The sequence below is a fragment of the Epargyreus clarus genome, unplaced genomic scaffold (assembly GCF_041222505.1).
Source record: "Epargyreus clarus isolate Ecla_fem2 unplaced genomic scaffold, WU_Ecla_fem_2.2 ptg000021l, whole genome shotgun sequence".
Taxonomy (NCBI): Eukaryota; Metazoa; Arthropoda; class Insecta; order Lepidoptera; family Hesperiidae; genus Epargyreus; species Epargyreus clarus.
The window spans coordinates 5,205,643-5,224,590 of NW_027332228.1; the positions used below are offsets into that span (position 1 = coordinate 5,205,643).

General features: G+C 35.6%; 1 protein-coding gene across 1 annotated transcript; it reads right to left on the bottom strand.

Annotated features, from left to right (window-relative positions):
- Nucleotides 1-1,020: 1,020 nt before the first annotated feature.
- On the bottom strand, nucleotides 1,021-18,447 carry Parp1 (Poly-(ADP-ribose) polymerase). The gene is made up of 20 exons (XM_073084639.1): nucleotides 18,173-18,447; nucleotides 13,992-14,133; nucleotides 13,551-13,711; nucleotides 13,003-13,184; nucleotides 12,512-12,725; nucleotides 12,160-12,265; nucleotides 11,691-11,874; nucleotides 10,518-10,737; nucleotides 10,197-10,301; nucleotides 8,996-9,101; nucleotides 8,306-8,468; nucleotides 7,295-7,451; nucleotides 6,776-6,937; nucleotides 5,707-5,843; nucleotides 5,346-5,482; nucleotides 5,010-5,170; nucleotides 4,589-4,709; nucleotides 3,927-4,086; nucleotides 2,968-3,147; nucleotides 1,021-1,451 (listed from the first exon to the last, which is right to left on the bottom strand). Exons 1-20 carry the CDS (start codon nucleotides 18,287-18,289, stop codon nucleotides 1,379-1,381), a joined length of 2,988 nt encoding a protein of 995 aa, XP_072940740.1. The 5' UTR covers nucleotides 18,290-18,447; the 3' UTR covers nucleotides 1,021-1,378.
- Between the last annotated feature and the right edge of the window lie 501 nt (nucleotides 18,448-18,948).

The following is an 18,948-nucleotide window of genomic DNA, read 5'->3' on the forward strand; positions in this document are numbered from 1 at the left end:
ACAACAATTTGAATAACACGTTACCATTAATTAACCATTGGTCTAGCAATTATTGATAAAATTATCGCATAATTGTATTTACTTTTTAAAAAATGAGGTTGGTACTGAAAATTGTCTGCACTAGTTGAACGTGAACTTTTAGTATTTTATCATGTACCTGATTAAGGGGAACCTGACCTTGGTGTCATTTACTTGTCAAATATTTTTTTTAAGAGTATGAATTGGGCAGTCTTGGACTTTTTCCATTCGGCCTTGTCAAATTGTGATCCGTTGTTTTGGAACAATAACCAGCGGTTAAGTAATAATTGATCTTTTTTATTTTTTTAATCTAATGTCGAAAAGTGACGCCAAGTTGGTATAGTCCGCGCCAAACGTCTGGTCCACTCTGAATTTGTTGCGCGCAGGTTTAGTCAGAGAGCCAATGCGGTCGAACACAATTACAAAAAGATATACTCTGAGGCAACAGTAAGGGCACACTCTAACACAGCTCCGCATCTGTGGGCGATAGCAGGCAGCAGAAGGGTGGCGGGGGTGTCCCGCGCTGTCTTCGTTCCGCTAATATCTACGGTATTTGCTGTGGCGAAGCCACAATTTCGGTTAATACTTATGGCGCTTTTTTACCCATTGTACGCTAACGACACCATAATTTAACGACTTTTGAATGGACACTTTTGCGTACAAAGATTCCTTACATCTACACTCCGTAAATTTTGCATAATATTCGACTTGTCGGATATTTTTCAGTGTTTTTTAAATCTGATTCGTAACACCTATGTGAACATGAAGATAATGGGCTCGAACACAAAACTGCGATGCGAATTCGCAACGCAGAAAATTGCGATGCGAATTGCTGCGATGCGATATCGTGCGGCGTAGCGTCTCTCAGGGTGACCAACAACAACAACCACTGTGCGATGCGAATCAATTCGCAAGTTCTTGCGATGCGTCGAGGGAGCTCGCAGATTTTTGCGATGCGACGTCGCATCGCAGTTTTGTGTACGAACCCAATAAAAGAAAGAATTGAGGGGTAACAAGATTTATTAACAGAAATACAATAAACATGGCCATCACATAATATTTGGAATAATTTGCATATCACTTATGAAATCTGGAATATATTTCTTTGTTAGTTTTATTGGATGGTATGGAATTATTGAATAATCATTACTGATTAAGAAATTAAAGTAAGAATATAAAAAAAAAATTACATACTTGTGATTTGACAATACAATCGGAAAAAAAAACAACGTAATTTTTAAACGTGAATTATTTTTTGCTTAATTAACAAAAGAGATTTTTTAAAAAGATAATTAGAAAGTTAAATACAAATATTAAAACTTTAATAGCAGCTTAGATATGACGATAAAAAAATAAATGCTCAGTATTTGTAATTAAACTTCATCTCCAACAAATACTTAACGTTGACCTGTGCGACGTCGTATACGATGTATCTGGAAACAGTGCTAAGGAATATTATTATCTAAATATAATAAATTTATAATAAATAAAAACGAGATTAAATGCTTTCATTTATTCATATAAAATGATATTGCACAATATAAAACCTCATTTCGGAACAGTAGTTTTTGAGATGGTGGTAGTGACAGTCGAATTCAGTACCTTTTTTTTGAAGTTGATATAAAATGATGTTATGTCGAAGTAAATTGGCATGTAAACTTGCAAGTACATGCGAATTTAAAAATCTGCCGGTTTTTAAAAAATACTTAGAATGTTTTTCAAAGACCCTAAGAGAATAATATGGCCAAGATAGCCTAGTGTTTACAAATTTGACTTCTCAACCGGGAGGTCTAACGTTCGAATCCCAGAAATGCGCCTATAATTTTCATTCTCTTTTACAGTGAAAGGAAACACCGTGAAGAGAGCTTCACGCCTGAGAATCTTAAAAAAAATGCTACTAGTCTACCAAATCGCGCTCGGCCAGTGGATTACGACCTAAACTCCTTTCACTCCGAGAGAGCGGTTTCAGCGGGGGACAACAGGGGGTCTACGACGACGTAAAGTAGCACAACTTCAAAACGATAGGTCGGGTGGTGTATGGCCCTGTAGTTCCGGGACCAGAATAGGGCTACGGTATCCCCTGTCTGTCGTAAGAGGCGACTAAAAGGGGCTTCCAGGGTTGGGAGCGGCAAGAGTGGGAGCTCAAACCGCCCAGCAAGCGACCCCGGGAAGAACTGCGGTTTGTGTGGTCATATATCGTTGTAATCACCAAGGGATGTGAGCGTAAATTGTTCCCCCCCCCCCCCCCAATGGCAGAGCCCGAGAAGGGCATCGCGTTAAGAGGACTCCGGTTGTGTTCCGTTGAAGATCCCGGAGTTCTCCATCAAACGCTGAGGACGGCCACCGGAGGGGTTTTAGTGCGGTAAGAGTGCTACATAAACCGGCGTCGCTCCCACGGCGTCGGGTACCTTTTGAAGGTTGCTCCCTCGTCAACAAAATAAAAAAAAATTATTCGCCAAGTACGAGTCGAACTCGCACGCACATGGAGGCTTCCTCCTCCTTCGTGGAGGTACCACCAAATTAATGTTCATTATTTTTTACTTATTTTTTTTCATTTCATTATTGTCAACAATACTTAGTTATATGACACAACAATAAATGGCGTCGGGGTGACCATGAATGATACGTAAATTTTCAATTTAAACAGTCATCCTAGTAAGGTTTAACAGTTAGATCGAAAAATGCCGAAATAATCCGGTTTGTTGTATGGTAAAATAAAATAAAGTTGAATATTAAAGGAGACTTTAATATTCAACTTTATTTTATTTTTATTTGTAGTAGTGGCCACCGTTATGCATCCTCTGTAAAAATTTCCTGCGTCTATCTATTACGGTTCCGGAGATATAGCCCTGTAACAGACGGACAGACAGCTAAGTCTTAGTAACAGGGTTCCGTTTTTACCCTTTGGGTACGGAACCCTAAAAAAGGTCGGGTGGTGTAAAAGGATACTCGTTGTAGAGCAGCGAGGTCTGCCTGTCGTCGGGCGGCAGCGCGGGCCCGAGCGGCACGAGCGCGCCGCCGGGCAGCGGGCGCGCGCGCGCCGGGTCGGGCCGCGTGCGCCCCACGCCCCACACCGAGTGCTTGCCGTCCGGCGGTGCGCTCACGCAGCGCGCCTGCGTGTACTCCTGCCTGCGGGAACGGATCGCGGTTGCATTCACTTGTATTTGTTTCTTTTTTTTTTATTAAGATAGCAAACGAGCATTCGGTTCAGCTTTTGTCTTTTTTTTTAATATGGAGTAGCAGACTAGCATGCAGTCCACCTTACGGTAAGTGGCTACTCGAGATAGGATTAGATATTCGTACCGGAGGTCGGCCACAGATGCACCGGTACCCCTAAGGACTAAGCTGGAACAACTCGGAAAGGTATGTCTCCTTTACCACACCCTTCAAACCAGAACACAGCAGCGCTTAACACTGCTGTTATAAGGCAGAAATAGGTGTGGCGATGGTGCCGCCTTAGTCGAACCACAAAGGGTTCTACCACAATCAGCTGATGCTAAGTGGTCATTACCGCCCGTGAACATCTACATACTCAAACCCAAATACAATTAGAGTAATACACCAGAGTAATCGATGCCTTCTAGCTGATGGGTGTGACAAGGGAGACATACTTACCCCACGCGTTCTAAGTTAGTTCTCGTGTAGCAGAGCATGTGTTGCCAACCTCAGGTAGGAATCTTATCAAGGGCTTATCACAGATGTCCATGTGCGGCAGAAGCCAGTTACCAACAGGTGGAATGCATGATCGTTTGCCTCTTCAATATTATAAAAAAAAAGTTCTATATTCCAGTTTGAATATCCCCAAACTCTTAAAATATTAAAAATAACAATCATTTACACGTCACAGCAACTTGTTAGTGCACCAATTCCACTGTTAGTGCTATTACATCTCATATACTACTACTTACATATCACCCAAAGCAACTTCACAGAGCAGCATGACACCAATAGGATTGTTTTTGTTGGTGTAACAATAGTTGGCTGACTTGGAGACCATGTCCGCGAAGTAGATACCCTTGCCAAACATGTAGCCAGTCACCGGCGCTTCTGGCGGCGCAATACGAAGACCTACGCAACATAAAATATAGTCATAAACAAATACATACATAAGTAACGACAAGTACACTTATCCGATATAAAATTTAATGCTTACTTTATGTATTGTGATTAATGTAAGTTGGTACTGGTGGGGCCCATTATTTTCCGATTGTGATGGTACTATTGGTACACCTCTGTTACAGCAGCAATGTTTGAGCGGTAATTAAATTTTAAGTGGTAGCCAAATATATTTATATAACATATTCTAACTTAGTGTTGAATAAAGCACTTTTATCAATTTCATGTACAGTACCGTTTCTACATGAAAACACTGATAACTTAACATCAGAATATCAGGTCAACTATATTCATACTTCTATCAAATAAAAAGTAATCTTGAAGACTAATATTATGTACAAATTAAGAATGTTAAAATATACTCTGAGAAAAAGCCTTCATAAAGGTCCATTGGCATTTCAAAAAAGTAAATGATATGTTTATAAGCATATTAACAGCAAATCACAGGACTTACCTTGTGAAAGGATTCCAGCAAAATTGGAAACACGGGATCCGTGCCATAGTAGTCTCCTGTTGTGCAACTTCTTGAATGGCTTATAACGTTTATCCTCTCCTTCTCGGACCACTTTAAACGCCTGTAATCACACACATGTCAACCACCAGTTTTTAAATATTACTGATTTGACATTTCAGATTTTCGACGCTCGACATGCTTTCTGTCTATATATAAAATGGAAACTGTATCTAACTTTTCTTGCCACTGTTCATTTGTAATATGTAGCACATTAAATCGGAGCACGTTAGTACTACTATAAAATATAAGATGTGTCGTAAATCAAGCAAATTGAAGTTATTGCACCTTTATTGTTATAAATCTGAGTTAATAGTAAACTGAGATTTAAGGAAGCACTGAAAACTATTGATTTAATAATAACCTCTTCGACTTCTAGCGTGTAGTGGGAATGTGTCTCCGCGTGCGTTGTCTTTACATATTCTTGGATCAGTTTGAACTCTTCTGAATCCTTCGGTAACGGGGCAATCTCAGCCTTCAGTTTGCGATAGTGGGCCTCGATCGGACTTGTCTTGTCATCATTATCTAAAATATAGGTACATAAATGAATATAACAATTTTTACATCTGTATTGTGGAAGAAACCAAAATCCGTAGCAATTGATACAATATATTTAATATCATTAGCTAGAAAAAATGTTCAAGATTTTCTAAAATTTTCCTGAGTGCAAGCAATCTGGCATTTAAGAATATTTGTTTACCTGTCTTCAACAAGCTATACGCGATTTCTATTTCCAGAAGATTATCCAGCATTTCAGTTTTTTTTCTTATGACTTCCGCGTCGTTAAGAAGTGGTGGGTTATCAGTGCCGAAATTGTGTGGAATAAGGGTGTAAAATCTGGAATAGTCATTAAAAGGATTATGTTATGATTGTTTCTTTACGATAGTAGTCTAAAAAATCATGTAGGTACGTCCACATAAGTTCCAATGTGATAAAATCTCTTACTCAATAAAATTTCTCATAAATACGTAATAATAATAGGCATATAAACCGATGCTCCTAGCAACAATATGTGAGAACTTAATTAAAATAATTTAAGAAAGAAGAACATTTATTTGTACCTATTTGTGGCATCCAGAATATAATTGTCGTTATTCTGGCTTTTCTCTAATTGTTTCAGTAAATCCGACAAAACACTATATCCAGCCTTGATTTGTTTTTTGGATAATTTCCCCAAGGGCATTTTTTCTGTGTCGAGCTAAAAAAATACAAAACAATCTCGTATTACATTTATTAAGAAAAATATGTATGAAATAATACAATCTATCCATTTAAAAAATTAATTGCTGTTCGTTAGTCTTGCTAAAACTCAAGCTAATTTTAGTTTAGAATAATTTGAGGAAGTCCAGGGAAAGTTTAAAAGGTGAGTAAATATGAAATATATTTCATAAATAAATCCTGAGGCAAGTTGCCGGGTCGGCTAGTATTTAATATATTACGATTCTAAAGTCGCTATTGATATTTATTTATAACAAAGATGATTCATGTCTTCCAACATCCAATTTCTTTTAAGTTCCAAAGTATCCTCTGCGCAATACTCTACTGCCTGGGTATAGTTCTTCTATCTCACGTAGTCCGTCCGGGCCCCGCGCGTGACGGGAATATAATAATAATAAATAATTAATGTATATTAATTTATAGGGGTATTGTCTAATAAATTACATATTTTGTTTTTATTTCAGGGCCGAAGTATTATAGCTAGCTTTTATCACGAAAGTTAGCTAACGTTTAATTTACGAAGACATATATGGAACCCGAACGGACTTCGTGAAATACTTGAAGAACTACTCGTATATCATTTCGAATTTATATCTGTCGAATTTATTTCTGCACCAACTGCCACTACTTGATCTCCAAGCTGCACAAAGTTAGCACGAAGGATATACATGATATTTAAAATGACGCGAGCATTCTGGTTTGTAATAAAAAAATGAAAATAATATGATAAAAATTGCATTTAGTTATCAAATGACAAATAAATCTGCCAACTTTGCACTTTTATTTAAAAATGTTAGACGTGGTTGTGGTCGTACAAAGACATAAGATGAGTCAACTCAGAACTAAAGTGAAGTAAGACGCGACCAGACATAATAGACATGATATATCGCTAAATAAGATAAAACCACTAACTTCGAACTCTAACAGTGTCCTCTTCATCATATTGATATCAAATATCCTGGTGACGAGTTTCTGCACGGGCATGGGCAGTGAGCATTTGTCGTTCACCTCCACGGCCTCCTGCGTGTCGTCTTCGCCGTAGTCCATGTCGATGGGGAAGTACGCCTCTGGCACCTACAACACAGTTAACTATTCTAATATCTTATATATATTTCATTTACAATGATAAGTTACACATATAGACTATATGGAGCTTAAGATGCTGGAGTCCAGAGGCTGAACTGCTGCATATTCAGACCAAACACAATCAGGTGGAATAAAGGGGTTAAGTTTCGGTTGCAAGTATTGACCCTGACATAAAACAAGCTAATAAAAGCTTGTAATAGCGATGACTACAAAGGCAAAGTAATTAAAATAAGCTCATAATGAATACATATATACACTTTGTGGCATGTCATAAAACATCTATTCAGCTTATCTCTCTCAATACATGGTTGTGAGTATAATTCACTCAGTATAATATAATAGTACCTTGACAAATTGGTGATGTTCCGACCAAGGATTTTTGGTTTTTTCCAAATAAAGATCTTCGAACAATCGTATGGCTTTATCAAGTGAGTGGCAATCATCTAATTTTGTTCCTCCTATCGGCGTGCCTATTCTTCCCCATGAACGGAACATCCAATACCTATAAAAATTGATATATTTTTTAAATAGTTATAATGTTGGAGACAGAAAATACAGAAATAAAGGTGGTAGAACTCTGTATGTTTCGACTCCGGCGGCACTACCGCCACCCCTATTGCTGCCTAATAACAGCAGTGTTAAGCGCTGCTGTGTTCCAGATTGAAAGGTCCTCAAGGGTAGCGGCGCATCTGTGGCTGGCCTAAGGTAGGAAACTAATCTTATCTGGGGTTGATTACAAATGACCATGGGCGGCAGTAGCCACTTAACATCAAGTGGACTTTATATGTATAAAAAAACTCAGAACTAATTTCTCAATTGTCTTTAACTTCATGTTCGAATATTTATGAGGTTCAATAAATGAGCAATAAATCCATTGTCAAAACTGAAGAATTTTAGTAGAGGCTCAATTTATTGAATTCAGAATCTCAACACAGAGGAAACCAGATGGATTGTTATGAATTTATTAAAAGAGAAATGGAACAACAGTTATTTGGCATATATATGACCTCAATAAAGAGAGTAGTGATATTTTAGACCAACATTCGATGGCGCACCCATAGTTTTGATGGTTGAAGAAATTTTTCTTTTTCGTTTATGTCAAAGGGAGAGGTTTCAGAATCGCAAGTCCCCTTATATAAGCCTATGCAAGAACATTTTATGCCCCTTTCTTGAAATGCACTTCTGAAAATATAGGCCTTTTATAATCGGCGTCAATCCAACAGTTCCTATACCTGCTGAATCCAGTGGTTTCCAGCTGTCTTTATCATATATGATATACATATATTAGTGGTCGCCATTCAAAAACTTAAACGAACAGTTTAATCCGTAAATAACTTATAATTTATATAGGCTTACTTCTTCCTAACATCGGACTCCAGTACTTGCAGCTTGTAGTAGGAGTTCTTCCCGGCGACCACGTCGGTCTTGCTGAGGACCACCGTGTACTTGACGCCCTTACTGTTTATGTACACGTGCGCTTCATCCTCCAATCCAGAATCTGGATCCACTGCTGTACCGCCTGGAACACATTTATTATTACTATAATAGGGCGAAATATTTACCGTATTGTATAACAGAATTTACGTTTAATATTAATAGCTAAAAAATATTATTGAATTTATACCGAATGTATACCAATCTAAACCAATTTGTAACAGAGACAAAAGTGAACTGTGAAATACAGATATTAAAATAGCAGATTACTTAAGTCTTAAAACCCCCAGGATGAAGAAAGTGGTCTAAGTTAGCTACGCTAGCCAAAATTATTGGTATAATCACAAATCTTTAAAAAATATATTAACTTTCAATTATAGCATTATTTTAATTTCAATATTATCTTACACGGTTAGAGTAATCTCTTATTATTATAAATTGCATAATCTTATCTTAGTTGGTTTTTTCATATAATGTGGATAACTGATTATCATCATCTGATATGATGACTAATGTTGCATGTTATATATTTATCTATGCTTAAACTTACTTGTATACGCTTATTATCCATTTATTAATTTGTTAAAAAATATAAATAAAGCAATTATGCACCTTTGATTTTTAACTTAGTGGGCCCAGATTTAGACTTAGCATATAAGCTTCCAGACTTTGCTATAGATTTTCCATCAATAACATCCTGTGGCACTCTCTTTGTAGGCTGTAAATCAATGTAAAAATGACAGATTGTTACTTATCAAATATATGTATAAATACAAAACTAGGCATTTCAAGTTAATAAATATTTTTAGCATAGCACATTTAGCAACCTGCCTGTGCTACATATAATTAAATTATATATATTTCTCTTATACACTGTATTTATGGCTGATTCTCGAAAAAAGTCGAAATTGGCTTATCGAGTTAGAAATTTTTTTTTTGCTCATTATCAATTTTTTTTTTTGCTCACTTCTTACTTTATGTCTTGTTTGAAAAAAAGATCATAGTGGTCCCCAACTTTTTTGAGTTTGAATTAAGAATAGAAATAAAAAAAAAATTGAAAATGAGGGAATGATTTAAAATATGATTCAACTATAATTAAAAACTCTAAATGTACTAATTTTTGTTTTTTATTGCAAAACTATAATAATTTAACAATTAAAACCTAAACCTCAACATCATAATTTTTTTTTTTATGAGGGAATGATGATGAGGGAATGACGAAATGAAGCAAAACTGTCTCATGCTCATAAACATAACCTCACTTTCCTATAAACTGTGTACTTTAATACTACCAGAAACATATACAAATATGATATGATTATCAAAAAAAAAATTGCAGTGGAGCTTGGTAGGCCTTTAAATTCTGTTCCAATCACACTGTTTCAAAACGGTGAGGGAATGATCGATTTTTAACGGACAAATTTTGAAATATATTTTAAAATAATACCAATCGCATTTTTTTTAAATTATAGACTCACGTATGCACTCTCAATACTATCCTATATGAATAAAAAATAAGACAACAAACAATAAGTAACGGATTTGACGACCTAAGTTTATGATTCTCTTTGAATTTAGCATTTGGGACATAGTGAGGGAATGATTTTTAGGGTACTTTCTTACATATATCTTTTTTGTTTATCATATAATAAATAAATTTGTTCCATGAATTTGTACATCTAGTGCAGTAGTTTCATGAAAAAAAAAAAACTATTTGTAATTGACGATCCTGGTTTGTAAAAATCATTGAGGACATGAATTTCGACTTTTTTCGAGAATCAGCCTTATACTGTTTAAAAGTATTTACACTTACATCAGATCCCCAGTCAGCAATATTATTTTCTTTAATGAGCCGCAATGTTTCTCCAACTGAACCATTTTCAGCATCTATTACATCTAAAAAGGTTTCATCAACTACCTAGAAGAACATCTTCATGAATTAATCATTTTAATTTTGTATGAATGTATATGTATAGAAAGAGCACTTTTTGAGTCTTATTAGGATTGCATATTCAATTAAAAATAATTAAAATGAAGAATAAAAACATAGGATACCATCATCCATTACACATATTAATAATAATCATTAGTTTACTAAGTTCATTACTTAATTTTACAAAAAACAAAAATATACTTCAATATCAGCTTCCTTGATTTCTTCCATTTTAGGAGGCATCCTCTGGAGATCTTTATCGGTGGAAACAACAGCTGCTAAAGTCTCTGTGATCTTGCTCGTGACAAGACCACCCAACTTTAAGATTCTATTCTTCACCTCTTCCTTGGGTGCCTTAAATTTACCATACAGGAAAAATTGAAGGTTCTTCAATGGGGGTAATGGAATTTTCTTCTCCGTTCTGTACAAAATGAATTATATTTGTTGTAAAACGAAATTTAATGCAAGAATACAAAAGGTCAATTTACGATTATTTTATACAGACTGAATCAAAGGAGAATTGATAGTTATCAAACGGTTGACAATTCTGTCCGCCATTTAAAGGCTGTCATGGTGTAATTACGCGGAACAATGCGCAGTTAAGTGGTGCAAAAACACGAAATCGAAGAGCGGAGAAATATAGTTTCATTAGTAAATGATCTAAAAACTACATTTTTTAAATATTTTTCAAACACAAAAATAGATGACAGTGACAATTTATATTGTCAAAACTGGTTACATTTTCTTGTTAGGAGTGAGTAATCTTTACTAATCTATGGGCTTTAACGACAGATAACGTCGATTTCTCAAGGTTAGTGTTCTCATAAAATGGTCATCTACGGCGCTAGTTGTCGGTTTCTGCCTGATCCTCGTCTCCACACGTACAAACCTGTCTGTCTGTATCGTTGAACCCATAGTGGTGGATCACAGACACCTATACACCTAAAACTACACTCACTGAATGGTAAGAGTAACATTCCCGAATCAAAGTAACAGCTCTGGCAGAACAGAATTTGCGGGTAAATCACTCATTTTCTATGAAGGAATCAATGTAGACTCCGCAAAGGTAAACAGTAAAATGATAAAAAGTAATCGTAGACCATAGTAAGTCAAATTCTTAATAAGAACCAGGATTGTGTGTTTGAGGAATGATATGTCTCGTTATCTAACATAATTCATATTCTTAAGAGACTAACAATTTATAACAATAACAATATTCATGAGTCAAAAAAATTAAATAAAAATAAATTGCTTTTAATTAATGTTCCTCTAAATATGCCGGTGTGTGTTTTTCAGGCCTAAACTAGGTAATATAACATTTATGTTCATAGGTACAATACATATATAATTAATTTAAGAATAAAGTACACTTACCCAGGTTCTTCCTTCTTAACATTGATATAAGTGGGCGGCGCCTCGTTTTCGAACAACCGATCTACTAATTTAGGTTTGAACTTCTTGAATGCCGGGATGCTTTTTAATGCAGATGGGATCACCATTAATTTCTTATCAGGTACTTTTGTTGTGTATGTACACTTTGTCCATTCACTTATATTTCCTAATTTTAGAAGATCGAAAACAAAAAATCAATAGGTATCTTTATCTCAACTAATTGATTACAATGTAAGAATTACAATTTACAGTGTTAAAATTTACAATGAGTGGATGACAAATTTCTCAATGTATAGGTTGAAATAGAATTATTTTTTGAAAAGGTATGGTCTTACAATAGTCTTAAACAGATTCAAAATTTCTTATGTCTTCATATATTTTTTAAGTAAAGTCATCTTAATAATTAGGTAATTAATTGTAAATTATGAATATACAAAGTCTACATAAATACCTGTGCATTTATAATAAAATGTGTCTAACACCAGTTGGCCCCGCTTACACTGCGGACAGGGTTGTAGAGCTCCAAAAGTCATACAATCAGCTATGCGGTCCATACACTAGAAAATAAACTTATTCTTATTAATACCATTAAGTAGCTACAGAAGTTCAATGTCATATACATTATTTGACAAGTAAATAATACTGTTATAGTGATTCTAATGAATACAGATTCACTGGGAACACAAGATAAGATAAAATTCAATGCCTACTTTGTGTTGCACCCTTGTGGGAATTTCAAAATTAATGAGTATATGTAAATACGCAAGTCAGTTAATTTCATTCTATCTAAGATTAAAGATTACCTCATCAACACCACTGGGTATCTCTTGAGAGTTGGCTTCGAGCAGTTCATGTAAGTTACTCTTGCTGAGTTCACTCAAAGCACTCCTGTTCTTGTGGTACAATTTGTTTTGTTTTGCTATGTTCTTCTCTAATTCTTTTTCAATCTTTATCTCAGCTTCATCTTTTGGTTCAGCTTTTAACTTCTTTATTGGAACCTCATCAGCACTTGAAACCCTGATAACATAAATTATGTATAATAGAATGTTATATGCCTGCAACATATCTGTGTGGTTATATGTATTGGGAAGAAACAAAATATATATTATTCAGTATTTTCGTTAACTATATCTTTTGTTATTTTCATTGGTTTTGTATTTAAATGGATACCACTGTACACTTTACGTAAGTGGTTGAGCTAAAATTTATAAGAAAACTGGTTACTTAATTATATTTCTATATATAAGTATTTATTATATTATTTATTATATTAACATTGGTGTTTTAAACATACTTTATTGCTTCTTTCAAAAGTTTCTGATCTTCTTTCTTGAGTGAATTAAAACCAGGGAGATCTTCCCCTCCGGCTAAAAATAACAATTCAGCTTTCCTTTCAGCAAAGCATTTTACATGATGCCATTGCGGACTATCGCCGTATTTAGGATCATATTCTATCTTGGCAACTCTTACTTCATCCTAATAAAAAAATATGAAAACATAAAAAATGAAACCAGTTTGTTAGAATACAATTCTTGAAAAACTTTTACAGTTCAGATTACTTAATCTTTAACATAACAATATTACTGTACCATTTAGATTATGTATTTATATACACAAAGTCCATATCTCTATATATATATATATATATATATATATATATATATATATATATATATATATATATATATATATATATGTCTTCATTGTTTTTTCTATGAAATATAAAATGAAAAAAGTATCCCATGCCAAATAAGGTAGTGGTCATACAAAATATCAATCATAAACACATTTAAAGACCAAAACCAAGATAGTTCAAGACTAATGCTAAAAATTTATAATCACCTTACAAATTTTTATATCACAGTGTTTGCATGTGGAGCGGCTAGATTTAGCGTATTCCACCACATACTTGCCAACTGCCTTGTTGGAATCATTCGCCCTTTTAGTGCCTTTGCCCTTCTTTTTCCCCTTCTCCTCTGGCATTACAACTGAAGACATGCTAGCTGTAAAAGCAGGGAGTTATTAAATTCAAATACAAAAAAAATAATATTACAAAATACATTTTAAATTACCAAAACTAAATCAGGGATATTAAATATGAATATTGAAGTATGAATGTGTATTTTAAGAATTTTATTTGTAAATATTCATAACTCAAGTATTTCATCATTTACTGTTTAAGAACACAGTAGCTTATTAGCTAGGCTTGTGTAGGCATCAAAGTCTATATAAAGCCAATATGAAATATGATTAGTACTTAATATCCTATACTATATAATATACCTATTTTGTCTTTTATCTTCTTTTGATCCTCATGCTTCAACTTATTGAAATGTGCAATTTCCGAAATACTTTCTGGACATTTCTTTTTAAATAAACATTCCTCATGGTGCCAGTTGGGTTGTTTGCCATCATAAAATGCTGACTGAAAACCAAATATGTTTCATAAATAAATGTTAGAGTATTCATACATATTAACCACTTAATAAATGTCAATGAAATTTTGTTATTGTGTTAAATAAATAGGAGGTTCCAGCTTGTAAAATATAGGACACGTAAGGATAAAAAATTGGATCAGAGAGGTGGTTGCGGAACAATTTTATATTATGTTCTTTTTGTTGTTGTTGAGTAGAAATTTAGGCTCAAAACTTAATATTTACAAGATATTTTTTTTATTTATGTTCTTTATGCGATCTGTTTCTTGTGACCATTCAGCATAGGGTTATGGATTTATAATATAAATCCATAACCCTATAGACAAACATATTATGTTTGTCTTGGGGGGCAGTCAGTCGACGTACACCCCTTGTGTTTATCAATCCCTATAAATCTCTAGGGGACTTTCTTTTTAGCCTTTTGAATGTTGAGGTGTTATTCATTAAGTGTTTAGTCAGTCTATTTGGATGGTTTTCTATTCTATTCCTGTAGGATTTCATTGAGTGGAGGTGAAGATCTCTTCTTGGACTGTTCTGATTTGAAGGTCGTGGTGTAATTATTGGTTTGTTATAAACCAAAGAGCGTCTGTAATGATCCTTAGCATTTTGGACTGGAACCTCTGGAGTATTTCAAGGTTTGAGTTGGCGGCTGTGCCCCAGAGTTGGATTCCGTAAGTCTAGATTGGTTTAAGGGTACACTTGTATATTAGGAGTTTGTTTTCCATTGACAGCTGTGACTTTTTTCCGAGCATCCAATACATTTTTCTCAATTGGATCCCCAGTGCTTTTCGCTCGGTGTAGATGTGTTTCGTCCAGGTGAGGCGGCGATCAAGATAAAGTCCAAGGTATTTCATGTGCTTGGGGTATTTGTACTCCGTTGAGCTTCACGGGGGGACACGTTACACGTCGCGTTGTAAAGGTTACCTGAACCGACTTAGTTTCGTTTGCTTTTATTCGCCAGGTAGTTAGTTATTCTGTGATGCTGTTTAGAGAGCACTGTAACATATTACTTGCTTGTGCTAGTTCGTCATGGGCAGTTAAGGCCGCGGTGTCATCGGCAAGAGTACCTATTACGAAGCCATCTGTTGGTAAGTCTGCAGTGAAGACTAGGTATAGGATGGGGCCAAGCACACTTCCTTGTGGTACTCCCGCATGGGCTCTGTGTAGTTTGGATATTTCTGTGTATTTCTTCACCCTGCTTGACGTAAAAAATCTGTCAGACAGATATGATTTTAATGAAATGTAATAGTTTATTGGGAGGTTTTTTTTTATTTTGTACAATAAACCTGTGTGCCAGATTTTATCAAAGGCCTGTGATATGTCGAGAATTGCTGCACAGCAATATTTCTTATTTTCAAAACCCTTGTGTATTTCTCCCACTAGTCTATATGTACCTGTTCAATAGTGCCATGTTTTTTTCTGAAGCCAAATTGGTGGTTGGGTATGATCTTATTTTCTATGATTACGGTGTTTAGTCGCTTTAGGAAAAGTATTTCCATTACTTTTGACAGTATAGGCAGTAAGCTGATCGGTCTGTAGTAAGATGTATCTTCAGGTGATTTACCAGGTCTAAGAATCATTTTAATTTTAGCTACTTTCCATTGCGGAGGGAAGATGACATTATGCAGTTGAATAGGAGCGTCAGAAAGCGTATTGCCATTTCGGGTAGTTTATAATTAGATCGTATCCCGGGGCCTTATTCTGTTTTAGGTTTTTAATTGTTTCTATCACGTCACAGTTCTTAATCTTTTCAATTAGCAGGTCAAGTTCGTCACTATTTATAAGATATGGAAAGAAACCAACCCTCCAAGGCTCTCCAATTATATGTATAAATAATGGAGTCTTTGCGAACATATCTTTATTTTAGTTCATGCCCATTACGTGGGACTATTTTATTTGATGCTCAAACCTTCAGATAGCTTTCTTGGTGCTCCTATTGATATGCTGTAAATGTCTCTCGGCAATAATAATTTTGTCAATTTAAACCATCTAACAATAACCTAGCCAACATGATACTTATAATAACTTACATCATATTTAAATGCCACATTTTGTAATTATTGTTTATCAATTATTCTAAATTGTTTTTTTATTAGTTAATTACATTAAACTGAAACATGAAATAGATTTATTGGATCAATGTGTAAATCTTTCAGAAGCAGTACAATTGTAGAACTTGTCATACACACTGTTATCAAATAGATTATTATTGAAAATATCAACTAATGAGTAGATTAACTAAAAAGGTATGTTTCAATGTGGGACTTATAAAAGTCATATTGGCTTGTTTTAGCTTCACAAATTTGGCGATTGCGAATATTCACGAGATTTCACGTTATAACGGGTTAAAAATTGACTAATTGATTAGTTTATATGAAATAACGCCAAATTAAAAAAATAATAATAATAACAGGTGATTTCCGCCATGACAATGCTGTTATGAGGCAGAAATAGGTGCGGAGGTGGTGCTGAAGGAGTCGAACCTCAGAGGGTTCTACCACTTTAGAATAGGAGTAGCAGAAGAGCATGTAGTCCACCTGATAGTAAGTGGCTACTGCCGCCCATGGACATCTGTAATCAACCCCAGATAGGATTAGATATTCCTACCTGAATTCGACCACAGATGCGCCGCTACCCCTGAGGACTAAGCTGGAATGCCTCGGAAAAGTCTGTCTCCCTTACCCCTTACCCTTCAGAACGGAACACAGCAGCACCTAACACTGCTATTATTAGGTAGAAATAGGTATGGCGGTGGTGCCGCCGGAGGATACGACTCCGGCGGCAACACCGCCATACCAATACATACAAAGGGTTCTACCACCTTCTTGTGTGCCCTAACGTTGCTACGGAGTATATCCTTGTAGGTGTGTTCGACCGGATTGGTCCTCCGACTGACACCTGCGCGCATTAACTTCAGAGCGGACTTCGACTTTGGCGCAGACCATACCCCCTTACCCACCTATATCACCCGCAACTCAAAATTCGCCGGGTCATAACATTATGTTCTCATACCATTATGTACTGTACATACATTTTATACCTCGTTTACACTCAGCCGCTTCCCCTGCTACTCGCGCTGCCGGAAATATTGCCGCGGCAGCGTCGACGCGAGTGAGTGTCGTTTACACTCAACCCTCATACTTCTTTACCGGGCTTCTCGCAACCATGGCTGACGTTGAGGTTGTTGCGGCGACAGCTGTGACATGCTTAGTGTAATGAATTATTTAAATGTTTTAAAAAGAAATCTAAAAAAAAGACGCTATCGCCAAAGAAGATGGTGGATGAAAAAAATTCATCAGAATCGAACGACGTAAGTACTTACTATAACTTCCTATAAGTGCATACACTTCGACGATATGAATGATGATCTTACCTACCTATATTTTTGTTACAGAAACAGCATGAATACTTTTTTTATGGAGTTGACTTCCGAAGATGAGATGATGACGATGAAGATGAGACAAGTGAGTGAGAGGGCTGAATGTAAACACACGCTGCCACTCGCGCTGCCAGTCCTTTGACTCGCGCACGAAAAACCGACAATCGAGGGAGCGCCGGGCAACGCGAGTGGCAGCGGCAATGGCATGGGAAGTATCGTGTTTACACTCTCGCGCTGCTCACTTCCCTGCTCACTTCCCTGCCCACTCAGGCTGAGTGTAAACGAGGCATTACAGTTTAGCCATATATCATGACATGTACGACAAATAGATACACTTAAGTGTTTCATATAAAACACAATAGAGCAACGAATAATACGAGATCTGCTTTCGACTGAACGTAATCATCATAATTTGATTGTCAATTTGCACAATTTGCGAATATACAACAGAAATGGGCAGTACTTACCTTATTTGATATGATTCCGGTGGTGATATTTGATATGATGAGGTGCCGGTGTACGTGTCGAAACATGTTTTTTAGTCATACAGTTAACTACGATCGAAACTTAAGACAATATTAAATACATGATATACTCACATAAAACAACTCTTTGTTCCGCGAATAAAATATAAAAACCGTTAGACTAACCTGCACCATAATAGCAATGCGTAATTCCCCCTGATCAATTTTCTGTTTACAAGCTTTACAAGCCGCTCTTCCAGATTTAGCATATTCCGCCTGGTACGGAAGTTGTAGATCGGTCATGATGACCAACAAATACTTTTGTATTCAATAAAAAACAAAGAAAACTGAAAAATGCCGACACGATCTCTTGAACAATTTTATTTACTCCATCACAGAGACACAACGAACGGACCTTCCTTTCAAATATCAGCTTTCATTTTTCTCATTCCTGTTGTAAACAAATGTCAATGTCAGTGTCAATTTTAATCACAGAAAAAAGAGTATAGTACCTATATAGGAACACAGAACACCTATACTCCTGCCTTTTAATTTGTGGCAACTTTTTTTGTGGCAGAGACGCCATTGTGATAAAAAAATATTTGAAATAAACGTTGATTTAATCTCAGAGTAATGATTGTTATTCTATGGGTTTAGTACATAGTTCTGAAGTTTTTTTTTACTTTATAGTGACATAGAAGTCTTTTTTTTTGTTAATTTTTTTTTCATCCTATTTAGTGAATTACACTAAAGTTTATATTATATAACATTGTATAAACTTGATCATGAATAAAGGTTAGGTCTGGATTGTACCCGCCCGCTCGAAGGGCGCTGACGCGCCCTGCTCGCTTATTTTTATATTGTCTTATATGTTCCAACCTAACCTAACCAATTGGCTACTTGACACTTTTTGGGAAACTGTTTTAATGAATTCATATACGTATTATATATGCCTTTCATTG

Excerpts from the sequence above, each read along its gene's own strand:
- Parp1 (XM_073084639.1), bottom strand. The coding sequence starts at position 18,289 with ATGACCGATCTACAACTTCCGTACCAGGCGGAATATGCTAAATCTGGA. Across the intron at positions 7,452-8,305 it reads GAGTCCGATGTTAGGAAGAA|GTATTGGATGTTCCGTTCAT; the intron begins GTAAGCCTATAT and ends CAATTTTTATAG. Across the intron at positions 5,483-5,706 it reads ATTCTGGATGCCACAAATAG|ATTTTACACCCTTATTCCAC; the intron begins GTACAAATAAAT and ends TGACTATTCCAG.